The sequence below is a fragment of the Halyomorpha halys genome, unplaced genomic scaffold, assembly GCF_000696795.3.
Source record: "Halyomorpha halys isolate HHAL.00 unplaced genomic scaffold, Hhal_1.1 Scaffold7.1, whole genome shotgun sequence".
NCBI classification, from domain to species: Eukaryota; Metazoa; Arthropoda; class Insecta; order Hemiptera; family Pentatomidae; genus Halyomorpha; species Halyomorpha halys.
The window spans coordinates 2,120,771-2,135,473 of NW_027110368.1; the positions used below are offsets into that span (position 1 = coordinate 2,120,771).

At 30.9% G+C, this 14,703-nt stretch overlaps 1 protein-coding gene across 5 annotated transcripts in view; it reads right to left on the bottom strand.

Annotated features, from left to right (window-relative positions):
- LOC106677306 (aquaporin) overlaps positions 1 to 14,703 on the bottom strand; it is a gene marked incomplete at its 3' end in the record, with an annotated part of 133,659 nt that overhangs the window by 95,573 nt on the left and 23,383 nt on the right. Inside the window, 1 exon segment of one of the 5 annotated variants that reach the window (XM_067048538.1) lies at positions 10,272 to 10,394. In XM_067048538.1, coding sequence (XP_066904639.1) covers positions 10,272 to 10,333 — 62 coding nt within the window. 5 annotated transcript variants of the gene reach the window in all.

Sequence of the window (14,703 nt, forward strand, 5' to 3'; positions counted from 1 at the left end):
AAAATCTATCCGATTCATAATATCCATCCACCATCATCTTAACTAAAGAAATCAATCTAGTTGTAGCATTTTTAGTGGTTTTTTTTTTTTCAAAAATCTTTAATTATTAATTTATTATTTGCAATTATAAACGTTGGTAATGGAACGAGAAAAACAAAAATTTACATCAGACCTTTTAAAATGAGGTTTTACGCTTCCATATATATAATCCACACATAGAATTATTTTTCTAATATGAGAAAAATCATTAATATGGAACATTGAACATTGAATCCATATTATTTAATTATATTATTTATTGAACTTTTTAAAATTAGAAGTTTTTACTTCCATAGAAATCCATAGAAGTAACAACAACTATTTATGGGAATGGGGTTCAAAAAGCTTAAGTTCCCCGACAAATATGACACGATTTCTATAGTGATCGGATATTTGGGGGATTATTAAATGTGCCCTTTCCCTGAATATTTTCGGAATCTGACCATTCTATTTATACCATACTACTACCAGAGTTAATGAACAGTTTTGAGCAATATTTTTGCAGTTAATTTAAACTTTTTTACCTCTTCGGATTTGAAAATTACTGTGGGAAAAGCCACAATGCGATGGACTTACCACCAATGGGGCGGGAAGACTCATTTTCAAATTTTTATCTACAACTTTAGATTCCCAGAGATGCTGGCAATCAATGAAAAGAAAATTCTAAACCATGGTGGATTTGATTTTGCCCACTATAGACAAAATAGATTATTTCACAAAATAAAAATAAGTGTTTTTTTTTTGTTTTTTTTAATCCTTCTTTTTCTTAAAATGAAAAAAAAAGATGAAAACATTGTTAATTTACTGAAGAGTTAGTTACTCAATCATCACAGTTAACATATGAACTAACGAAATAACAAAAACAAAATTGAAATGAAAATAATATAATAATACTTTATATCATAGCATTAGTTCTCGGAAAACCAGGCAAACATACAAGAGTGGAAAAAACTTTATTCAAAATGTGCTAATCAACTGCATTGCTCTGCCTCATCCACAGCAAACTTAACATTAGTAAAAAACAACGTGTTTTGAAGTCTATATATATATATATACATATATATAATAGTCAGAGAATAGAAATTTAAATAATATGCCGGTGATCATTTTTTTTTTTTAAGTTACTTCTCATATCCACCACAAACAACGCTCGTGGCACTCGTCATCTAGACATGGAACAACAGACTAATGATGTTGTCTAACCATGTTCATTTTTCCCAAAGGACTGGTAAAAATCATAAAAAAGTATTAAAAAATCCCACTTAATAATTTTTTTTTTTTATAGTATCATGTTTTTTTTTCCAAACATGCAAAAAAAATTACTTACCCACTTATCGTTGACATTTCCCCTAAATATTCGTGAAATCTTCACAACACTAACAATCGGACTAAAATCTCATAAGAGAATGGACTGCTTCCTTAAAGAGATAAAAACTTCATAAAATATCTCATAGACTGATCCGTTCTTATCAATAACACCAACACTGATAATCTTTTTAATTCTCGTTATATTTCTCATTGTTTTGTTAAGCCAGAGTGGTGTAAGTGCACAATTTCGGGAAAACAGATGGTTTTACAAGAATAATTTGGATAAATTCCGAAGAAAAACTTTGTGCGAAGAACCAATTTAATATTAATATGAGGTTTGAATAAAAGTGATTGTGAAGTAAAACTGCCAAACTTTTGATTTGTACTTTCTTTGATATTTCTTCTCTTATTTTATCTCTTATCTTTATGTTACTATTAACGTATTCATTTATTGTTTATAATCTTTAATTTTTCTTATTAACTTTTACGTTTCATTGTATACCCCTGTTATTTTTCACATATATATATATTTTTTTTGTAACTATGTCAAGTGTTTGTATCGTTTTTATCCCTGACGAAGCCCTGCACATTGGTTCAATTAAAATAGTTATTACTATTTGAAGTTTATTTGACCGTACCCGGACCGTATTCCATTCATTGATACACACGGTCAATCTGTAATCTTCTAGTATCCCAAACTTTTATTTTAAACATCTTGAAATGACACTGTTTTGCAAGCATAAATAAACCAGGTCGATAAAATCGCCAACAAATTGGCACATTATTGGGATTTTATGTTCTTTTAACAGTTTAACACGTCGGCTGTCCACTACGAAATAACGTTTAGAGTTATGAAATGGTTATACAATACACAATATTATTGAACAGACATCATGAAACCTTTTCCCATCAATATCTGTGTATCCTACACAATGCGATGCAAGAGCTGTTACCTTAGACAATGCTAAAAAAAAAAAACAATACTTAAAAACTCAAGGGACTTGGAATTTAAAGGCGGAGGAGTTGTGAAAGGTTATTACATCATAAAGTTAAGACATAATAGAGGTATTCATGATCTTTAGTTTAACATGTTAAAGCGTGGTAAATGGAAAAACTCGAGTTAAATGGAGAAATATTTCCATCTTTTACCATGTTAAAACGGTACAAAATTTAATATGGTTGAGAGTCTGTTACTAGGTCTGTTAAATGGAGAATGACGTCACGCAACAGACCAGCTGAGCTCGTCACCGTTTTATTTATTGTTGTGTTAGGTTACTTGCTTGTAGTTTTTTTTCTTTCATCGTAGCTGCACAGATATGAGACACAAAAACAAAAAAAATCTAGGATAAAACTCATAATTGGTGTCCTAGGCAAGAACTCAATCTACAAACTGCCTTGTAGTGAGCAGTCAACGTGTTCACCTCTCTAGAGGTATTTGAATTGTATTTCAAGAATTCATTGAAAACAATTGAATATGTCACACCACTTTGACTTTAATCCGATTGTATTAGGAAGGAAGGGAATACTTTTGAGCAAGAGCTTTCTTACCTCAAGTTCAACGAGTGTGCTATGATTGAGCATCGATTGGTGATAAAACAAACCTCTTAGAAACTAAAGAAGACAAACAAATAAATTCAATTCACTGTCTAAATAAAATAAAAAAATCTCCAATTAGCAACGTTTGTTGAATCAAGATCTTAGTAAAGAAACCTGAAAATATGTCAAAAAAGAATAAAATTTAAGATGTGATAAATATCCACTAATATTTAAATTTATTTAAAAATTTTGTACAACTCTATTAAGTGGTAAAATCAGAATCCCGAAACCATTAAATCCCAAGTGATTCAACATCTTTACGAAGAAATCATTTTACCTTATGACAGTTTAGCACAAAAAACTCACAAAAAACTGAAATAAATCTTAAAATATCAGAAAAAAAGTTTAAATTGTAAATGAACACGACCCTCCCTCTGCGGTTAGAATAGGTTGGTTACCTATTCTATTGGTAGGGGATAAAAAAAATTTGATGATTTGGGACTAATTTTTCAGTAGCTTTAATCAATATGTTAGTATTCTATTCTACAACCATCCCTTCTTTTTCTGATTAAATTATAAAAAAAAAAAAAAATATGACTAAATTTTTAAAAGTCTAAATATAAAGGCAAATATTGTGTTATTATTTTTTTAAAAATATTTAAAATAATATTTTCAAGAAATGAATACTTGACCCGTTACTATAGTTAGAATAGGTTGGTCACCTCTAGCAAACCTCCCAAAAAATCCAGTTTAACCTTTAACTTGGTCGTTTTACAACAAACGGCCCATATTAATGATTAACCTTTGATTGCTAAGGATTAAATATATTAATTTAATGACAGATAAAACAAAATTGTATAGTTTAATGATGGTCCGCATATTATTTTGAGAGAAAAGTTCCTTTTACAAATACTCTATCTGGTGGACTCGTGTTGGGCATGTTGACATGGTACAATACAGGATGTGTAAATAAAGACACGTTCTTCATTCTACTACAAGAATTTTGGATGTTAGAATACTAGACATTTGTCAGAATTTTGGATGTTAGAATACTAGACATTTGTCAGAATTTTGGATGTTAGAATTAATTAAGCAATAAGTTTTATTTGCAAATTTAAATAACTTATATGTTTTTATTAAGAGCAAACAATTTAGAGGATATTTGTGTAAAAAATATACAATTTTTGAACACAATGAACTAAACAAAATATGCTAATGTATGAACATTTTTTATAAAACGAATTCTATTCACATAATTCGGAATTTCTAAAATGTAACATTATATCGAGTAAGAATCGATTATTCATTACGTTGAGATTTAAATTACTAAGAGATTACTAAATCACCCTACTAAAAGATTTAATAGGAGATTACATCAATTTTAAAATTGAGATTGGCTATATTAGCTGTTGACGTTGTTGTTGCTAATTTTAAATTATCAAGAAAATACTTAATCACGGTAATAAAAAAGTGATAGCATCAGTTTTCCAATTCGGAGGGGCTGTAATTTCTGATATATGGTTGCGTACAGACATTTAAGATCTTGTAATTTTAACTTCATTCAAGTCATGAAAATGTAAAATTCAATTTCTCGTACACATTTTAAGACTAATTACTATGAATTAGGTTAAAAATATCAAAAGCTTCACAGCTTACACCTTAGTTAACTTTAAGTGAAATGAAATATTTTCTTTCTCGCAGCCAAAAACATTTAAATATTTTAGCACCAGACCAAATGAATATTTTAAAAATATTATATTTACTATATTTAATACGTAAAAATATAATACATAAATAATATTGGAATGTAAAAGTTACCTATAATTATTACATATCATATTATAGAAAAATCTATCCGATTCATATTATCCATCCACCATCATCATAACTAAAGAAATCAATCTAATTGTAGCATTTTTCGTAGTATTTTTTTTTCTTCAAAAATCTTTAATTATCTGTTTATTATTTGCAATAATGAACGTTGGTAATTGAACAAGAAAAACAATAATTTAAGTAAGACATTTCAAAAAGTTCTAAAGGTTTCATGCTGCAATACATATAATCCACATATCGAATAATTTTTCAAATATTAGAAAAAGTATTAATACGGGATATTGAACATTGTATGTGCATTGTATTGAACATTGTGCGGTCATAAAAAAACAAAAAAATAGTTAACCCCTACAAAGAGGGGTGAAGCGTCAGGAAATAAATAGTTGTAACTATTTTTTTGTTTTCTGATAGCCACACCTCTGACGATCTTCTTCATAATTTGAAATAACACTATTACAGTTACTGAACATATTAATCACTTGACATAATTACAGTAAATGTAATCTTGTTCTACAATTACTTTAGAGATATTGCTCTTCAAAACCACTAATTTTATATGTTTTAAATCATTTAACGGTTATCTGAGTGTAATTAAAGCGGATTTTTTCCCATGTAATTGAAGAAGTAACTAAATCCTCGTGTAATTATTATTACCCAACTGTTTTCTGCAAGAACTCTAAAAACTGTAGGAAAATTCCAGTTGCTAATATGAAAGATAATTATTGATAACAAAGATTTTAAGAGGAGTAATATCAGGTCGGATACAATAATTTGTTTTTAGGCAATCCACAGCGAAGGTGATGTTTGCCTAGTTATCTACAGGTGACTAACCTATTCTAACCATGATGAGGGGTCAAGTTTTTCATTTTTTGGGACTGCCACTTAACGAAAAAAGGCAACGCCCCAGGCCGTATTCGAACCGGCCCCGCCTGCAGACTAACAAACCCGCGCCTAACCTCTGAGCTATGGAAGACCCACAAATAATGTTTTTATTGGACTTCGAACCTAAAGCTGTAAGGGATGTCCGTTAATGGATATGCCATAGTAATAATGATACACAATAATATGGACAATATAAATGTACTATTCTTTAATGAACATAATAATTAATAAATAGTTAATTGCAATAACAAACCATGTGTAATAATTTGGACCTTTTTTTTTTTTCATATATTTAAGTACAAATCAGAACTTTTTTTTTTATTATTATGTCTATTTTTTTTGTCATTAATATATATGACAATTTTTTTGATTATGTACCCTTATTTATTCTAAACTATGAAAGGAAAAAAATTGAACAAATTAGAATTGCAGCAAATATAGTTATTTTGTACACGTAAATTTTTCTATGGTTTTAGTATAGGGTTTGTTTCAGCCTAAAACTTAAATCTCCTGTAGTCATATATAGTCATATATTGTTGCTTAAATCTACAAATATTTCACCCTTCTATCATTTCATGCAATAAACCACTTACAATTGATTAATATATTTTAAAGCTCGTACTAAGTATTCATATACTTATTGTAATTTAAAAATATATTTTGGCGTTAAGTGAACTTTAATTGGGAAGTTTAATTTTACATAAATATCTGGCCTTTTCCTAATTACTTTTGAAGTTACAAAAAAACTAAATATTTTAATTTTAGGTATGACATTTCCAAAAATTTTGCAAGGAAAATCCCCTGAAGTATTCCAAGGTTCATTACACACGCCTAGTAATAGATAATTTTTTTGTTATTTCTTATTCAATGTTCATCGTGAATAGCCTTCGACTAAATAATTAACTTAATATTTGATTTGAAGATTGCTCACTAGAAAAACAAGGGTCCGACTAAAAAATACATCTGACGGAGACGAGTCTATGTTAGTTGTTTAAATTTCAGACGAGTGTGCTCGTTTGATTTAGTATGTGCTATGAGGTATGAATGTGTTCAGAATAATTTATTTTACTTGATTAACTTTAATTGTCTTTGCCTTAGTCCTTTATTTATGCTGGTATCATTTATTTTATTTATCTACTTACGTTTATTTGTGATGTACATATATTATTTTGCTTTTTTTTTTCTTTCTCTCCCACAATAATCCTGTGAATGAAGTGTGATTTTACGTACATGCTCCATTCTGTCGAGAGCATATGGCCAATTATGAAACATATTGGCTTATATACATTTAGATAATAAATTATATATTTCTAGTTAAGCCCTGCAAGAACTCTGGCATCAGATATGTAACCTGCTTCTCTTTAATTCATTCGAAACATAAGTTGAATATGAGTTTGTCCAAAAAGTAAATTGAATAAAATAAATAAATTGGAGTTATTCTTGTGAATGAGAAATAAAAAAGATGTCAATAAACGAGAAAAAAAACTCAAGACAATTCAAATTTGTCAGTATTTTAATTATGAATCACTAATATCAAAAGGAAATAGCAAGGAAATTATATATTTTTTTTCAGAAAAGAAGATGGCCTCGAGACCTTCTAATATAGAAATGTTATTAGAGTGTTGCCAAAACATATTTTCTCAATATGCCTGTAACAAACCATTATGATCTTACATCAAAGTTACTGAATGCATTTTTTTTTTAAACAAACTCAAACTCATTAACTATATTCGATGGGAGAATACGAGGTGTGGCAGAAAAGTAATGAGACTTGCAACAATGCAAGCGATTTGATAACCCTACGCTGTTATCCAGATGTATCAGTACCCTGCCAAAGCTCAGTGCGAGTTCAACTCCTTCCGTTAACTGCGTGATTTTTGTGGCTGCTACTAGTGAAGTTGGGTTTTGTTTGTGCGTCACGTAAAATGAAAAAGCGGAATTTTGTGCGATTAAATTCTATGTTAAGGTTGGAGAATCGGCAAGTACAAAGTTAGAAAAGTTAAAAGAGGCCTATGGGGAACATTCTTTATCCCGAGCTCAAGTTTTTTGTTGGTACAAATCATATTTTTTTTTTCTAAAGGTTGAAGATGAACATCGTTCAGGGAGGGCTTCAACTAAGAAAGCCGACGAAAACATCGAACGTGTAAACACTCTTGTGATATCAGACCGACATTTGACGTTAAGAATGTTGCGTGAACTCGTAAATTTGGACAAATTTACCGTTTATCAAATTTTGCTAAAAATTTTCACATGCGAAAGGTCTGTGTCAAAATGGTGCCAAAAAACCTCACAATTCAGCAGTGAAAAAACAAGTGATTTGATATTCTCTACAGAATCACTGAACAAGATTTTTTAGTAGTGTGATAACAGGGCATGAATTATGGATTTTTTACTACGATCCTGAGACCAAGAGGCAAAGTGAGGAGTGGCACACTGCAAACTCTCCTCGACCAAACAAAGCTCGAATGAGCAAATCAAAAATCCATTCAATGCTGATTTGTTTTTTTCTTCAGAAGGGGAATTGTCCTCAATGAATTAGTTCCTCCAGGACAAACTGTTAACAAATTTTTTTTTTTTAAAGACGACTTTGAAAGTTCAGAAAAAGGGTCATCCGCGTGAGACCAGACATTGCAGACAAATAGAAGCTTCATCATGATAACGCCTAATGTCGCACTGTTCTCTCAATAACAGAATTTTTGACCTCAAAAGGCATTCCTGTGGATCCCCGCCCCCTATTCACCTGAGCTCTGTCCCTGTGTCTTTTTCCTAAACTTAAAAATGACCTCAAAGTACGTCATTTCGGGACTTTAGAAAACATCCAAAACAACATAAGAGTTTAACGGGCAAGCTGAAGATCATACCGGTTGAAGACTAACAGCGCTGCTACCAACCGTGGGAACTATGTCATCATTGGTTTTTATTCCCCCAAGGGAACTATTTTGAAGAAGATAACATTCATGTTTCAAAAAAATAAAAACTTTGGTAGATAAATAATCAGTCTCATTACTTTTCTGCCACACCTCGTAATTACATACCATTCTTTCGCGGCTGTTAATACAAGCAACTTTCACGTTCTTTTTAGGTTCAATTAAGATTTTTTTTAAATATATTAATCACCTTTCTCTTACTATGCTCAAAGACCGAAAATGTTGGCCCATTTTATACACACAGTTCAATATCTTTAAAACTGTGGTTTCCATGTGGTCCGCGAACCGCAGGTGGACTACGGGAGTCCATTAGCACATATGGGCCTTGTTTGGAATGATTGCTAGAGATTTTTAATTGTTTACCTTTCAGAAAAGGTAACGTCAGAACGTTTGAGTGTTAGTGAAAGGTTTTGAACTAAATGTAAATGAACTAATAAAGTGCATCAAAATGCACTTTTAAGAAACCTTTTGCACCAAGTCGTGAGAGGGGGTGCTCGGAGCATGTCAAAATGTTGGCTTATTGTTAGTTGTGCATAAACCTCTGCAAATTGAGAACCACTGATATAAAGTTACCTAGCGAATAAGAAAACCGTTTTTCCACCGCCTACGACTTTTCTCCCAAATTACAGGGGCGATTTGATCCTCGGCCATTTGTCATGTGGATTCAGATTAGAGGCTAATCAGAGGTTTCGTTAGCTATTTATGACGATAAGCGAAACTTATAAAATGTTTCGGTATACTATATCGGACCCTTCATGATAAAATTTAAAATTAATATAAATAATTTTCCATTTTTAACATTTATTTTTTCGAACAATTTTTTTTCGAAAACAGTCAGTCCTTAATTTACTTAATTTCTTTATTCAAAAACTTTTATTTTATTTTTTATTCTTGGTTTCTTAATTCCGATATTGTTTATCATTTAATGATGAAATATAATTAATTAACCTTAATTATAAATTATTGAATAATAACTTGAAGAGTTATTTTAATATTTGAAGTGGACTAGGAACAAATCTCAAGTCTAAACAATCAAGCAATAATTAGTTGTTACTTTAAAAAATATATATATAACTTGATAACTTCATTCATAACTGCTGTATCTATACATTTTTTTTTTTGTAGGTCTTGAGGATCACTTAATAATAAAATTTTGTAGTAATAAATTTTTTGGCGAAATTTCGCAACTTAATTGTTTGCATAGTCTTGCCCTACAATGAGAAAAACAAAGTTTTTTAGAACTTCGAGAACACTCAACATTTGTGACAATTATTTAAAGTGAGTGTATATTACAAAAATTGACTTTTTCTCATTGTAGGGCATGACTAAACAAACAATAAAGTTGGGAAACGCCACCAAAAGATGTATTACTACAAAATTTTATTATTGACTGATCCTCAATAACTATTAGTTTTATTTTTCTATTTATGTTCAATTTAGGATCACTATAAAAATTGTAAAGTTTGAAATAAATTATGGAGTATTTCAATAAGAAACTATATTACAATTTTTCTTGAGAATTTATATTAAAAGAAAATTAAGGAGCTATGAGCCTAAAGTTAAAGTTAACCAGTTGATTAATTAATATGATTCTTATTTTATTTTCTATATAACAATTTTTTTTTTAGCAGCTATCTAACATAAATTTTGAGTGATAGATTAATATTTTAAAAAATTGCACTTTATAATTTACATATAAGTATGCAGTATAAAATATCAAGTGCGATGCAACTAACTATAACTCACTTTCGACTATCTTCTATCTTGAGAGGCCAGGAACTTTGTCTTTCCCTCCTAAATTGATGCATGCGCGATGGCTACTTACAATCACCATACAGAAGGACACGATATGATTAAATCGTCGAGATATTTAAGTTGATATGTATACGTTAGCAATGACGGTTTTTATCTTATCAGCCTGTCACCATTCAAGTGCCATGGAGAGTCAGTCAATAAACTGACGAAAAAGAGTGCTCCTATTACGCCCCCGGGTGTCGTAGAGTTTCAACTAATATATTTTTTTCACTTATGACAATAATTGAATGAGGAAACTTGCAGTCATAATTCAACAATGAGTTCTATACATACAACAAGACTTCCAGTCAATAATTTGGTAAGTAAAATGCCTCTGGCTTGAAAAGAGATTATTACCCAACTAATTCTTATATTATATCTGTTTCCTTCTTTACCTATTCTCGTTTACTAATTAGGTATACAGTTTGGTTAAGGATTAAGCTTTCTAACTGAAAATATGAATTAAGGATCTCCAAACAAGAAAAAAGACTCCAAAAAAGAAAAACCTATTCACATACTATATTAACTAAATAATGATCTTTGTCCGATACATATAAGCCATTACTCTTCACTATGCCACCTTTTCCATTTACGAGCCAGGTTGAGATAACTAGATTTATTACAATTATTTAAAAATAAGTACATCCTAATTTATTAGAGAGCTTATGAATCGAAATGTGTTGGTTATGATTTAATATTGATTTATATGGCTCCTACTCTCTTACTCTCATGGTATACCTTAGTTGGTCCACTACTTTGGATGTCTTCTGATAGATTTCTCTCTTTCTGTCCCTTGGTCTCTGCTGGAATGCTACCCTGTGAATTTTCTGGTAGAGCTCACCCTCGGTCCACACCTCGGTCAAATCCTTGCTAGGTCTGTACTCAAGGACTTATAACTCCCAAATCTTTTCGTCAGCTCTTCCCACGGGTCCGTTCCATCCCTTTTACTGTTTTCCATATATTTCATTGGCTGATTGTATCTTGAGGAGGAAAATGATGCCGGACTTTGGCTCCATAGGAAATTCCAGCCGGGATCTTTTAATTTCCGCCCGTTTATTGCCTAATATGTTATACTTTATTGCTTTATTGCCAATCCTGGGAAAGACCTAAGCTCTTAGAAATACAAGTCGGATGCGGCCGTGCTTTCCCTGGGTCCAATACTTACTATTTTTGCATAGGGCATAGGAATGGGTCGAATTTCGAGCCATGTTTCATAACTGCACCATGCAAGCTAGGACCTGGCCTGCCCCTACCATCACGCCAGAGTCGAGGACTAGCAGGCCAGCCTCCGAGATAGAAAGACGTTCTTCCGGACACCTCAAGCAAAGTACATGGTCTTTACCATTTCGCCTATTAGTCTACCTGGTCGAGGGAAGCTCCAATCAGACGCAAAAGTGACTGCGACAGCGAAACTTCCAACATAGTCACTCAGATAAACCAATATTATAATCTATGAAACCACCTAAGTTCTGTTTTTAAATCGATTACTAAACTAAGACGCTAACCCTAGTTACTCCTTCATGGAATTAATATTTGAATAATGTAAATAAATGCATAAATATGACAGAAAAGGTCTCACATTTTCAACCACCCCTTTGTTCTACACTAATCAAATACAATTTAAAAATCCATTGGGAGTACCAGAAGTACGGCACGGACAAGTCCCGATGTAAACAATGGAAATAAATAAAAAAATAAATAAGGGCGGGTCGGTGCTGCTACACTTGGTTGCTCACTTATGGCATACAGTACTTGTACTTGAACTACCACCGGCAGGAGAGGCACCCAAATGGGAAAGTCAGCAAGTTTATAATATAAATTAACTAGACTCCTTGGAAACTCTATATTGTCAATACATTGCAGCATCTTGAACTAATGTAGTAACTTTTTCTGCTATTTTGTGTAACTTTTATTCCTGATTTTTGGACAATATTCTCAAAATTAAATATGTACATTGTAAATAAACGTTAGTTAACATGTAACATAAATAATATTAATATAAGTAAACAAGTAAGACTTTAGAAAATTAAAGGAAAGTAAATAAATAAATCATTTTGAGTACATATAGACCTATATAGCACATACTAAATCAAAAGAGCACGGCTAAAATGTAAGTAACTAACATAGACTGGTTTTCGTCAGACGTATTTTTCAATTGGACCCTTGTTTGTTTTCTATAGTGAGCAATCTTCAAATCAAATATTAATATTTGAGTCTGAAACTATACAAAGGTTAAATATTGACTAAAAAGCTAAATTATCAAAAAGTCTCAGAGCAATATGTTTAAAGCATTGGTTCCCAGCCGGGTACCATGGGTGGCGCACGGGATAGTCCGTCAACACATATTTTATGAGGAATGATGCTTAAAGTTTTTTAATTATTTACATTTCCTAATGTTAGAGTGTTAGTTGAGAAGTTTGAACAGATAAATGCATTGTGAAAGTGTATCAAAATGCATTTTTAACCGCATAATGCACCCTAATTACATTAAAAACTCCCTTTTGTCCCCGGTCCGCGTGTGGTTCAATTTCAGACCTAGTTATCGGCAGACCTTATCCAGGTAAGAAAACACTCTTTAAAGCTCCTACAACAAGAAAAAAAAATTAATACCTTTTTTAATCAGGTATAAATTTGTTAGCCCCTGAACCAAATTGAACTCTTTACGTTCAACAGTTCTTGAAAAACCAACCAACAATAGGCTTGCATACAAAAACTTTCATTGGTTAACATCATGTTACAAAAAAGTTCCATTTAAATGGGGAAAAAAATGCAACTTAAGTACCTTAATAGCCTTAAGTACCTTAGACAACACTGAAAGAAAACGGACTTATCAATACTGAAATAAGAAAAAGAAAACTGTCTACCGAAAGTTCTTCAATAACCTTAAAATAAGTTTCACTGAGAGGAAAGGGAGTTTCACGAAAACAATGATGGGAATATACAAAAAAGCTTTCAATCCTATATTGACGTATTATGAATATTCGTTAGAATATTCTGTGTAAGTTTTCACTCATTTCCTCAATGTCTTTCGGGAAATGTATTGACTGTGCATGTGATGATACATCTACGATCTGTAGGGTAGGAATTTATATTACAAGAAGCAGAAAACTATAAAAAACACATTATTCCCGTAAAAATATAACTATTACTCAATACGAGCCTCCTGTTTCGGGTTAAACCCAAATATTTTTAAGGATCTCTTATTAAGATAGTAATCTTTTAAGGATTCCTGCCGAAACCGTGTGTTATTCCATGTTCTTCTATACTTATACGAAAATAGGCTATAGCATAATAATTTCTCTCTGCGGTTGTTAATGTTTTGATCCAAAATCAAACTTTTAGTCAAAAATTTTAAACTGTTGCTCTGACAGGCGCATCGACAATTTGCTGTTTAAGTTCTCTCCAATTACCATCTACAACCTGAGAAAGGTTTCCAGTCAGCCTCAAAATCATTATTTGAAGCGGTTTCGAAACTATCCATTTAATCTACGGACGGTATTCTCAGAAGACAATTAGGGTTAGACAATTCTCTATATCCAAAAATGCTAAACACTATTGCTTATAGAAGTTCAAAGGATTAGTAGATTCTTGTAAATTAGGTGTTCTTCTTATGGCACTAACAGTAAAAAGAAAATCCATGTTTTCAGAATAACTATTATAAATTGTATTACCTTTCATTAAACACCGATTACTAAGATATATTTGTGCATTTTAAATTAAAAAAAAAAACATATCAAATATAAAAAGTATTGTTCAAATCAAAACCATTAAAAAAATTAAATTAAAGATAAAGTGAAACAGTAATTTTTTTTTGTTTAGTTTTTCTAATTTATTTATGTTTGTATTAATCTAAATAGAAAAAGTTTCTATTTTAAATATTTAAATAGTTGTATTTAAATGGAAATTTACTTAATATAATGCATCTAAATGCATTGGAAAAATATTTGGGCAGCTCTTAAAACAAAACAGGCAAACTGACTAACAAATAACATTATTGTTACAATTTTAAAGGGGCTATTCTCAGGAAAAAGTTATAAAAGAAAAAAAAATAATATATTCTCTCTAGACTGAGTTAATTTAAATAAAGGTTTATGTCCTTGAAAAATTATAATGGATGAGAGCTTAAATACTTGAGAACCTAATTGTATAAACTGAAGTGAAGGAGGGCCAAAAAAGTATTTTTAATAAATAGCCAACCCTTACAAAGATACGTAATATAATATTAAACTAGCTTTATTTTGATTGCTGGCAGAAATCTGTACGTTTAATACTTCCTGAGATATTGATTTTCATAAATTCAAAAAATCAGTCCTTTTTTTGTTGAATATCATGAAAACTGCTGCTTAGTTTTAATTACTGCTCCTACGAAGATAAACGTAATAAA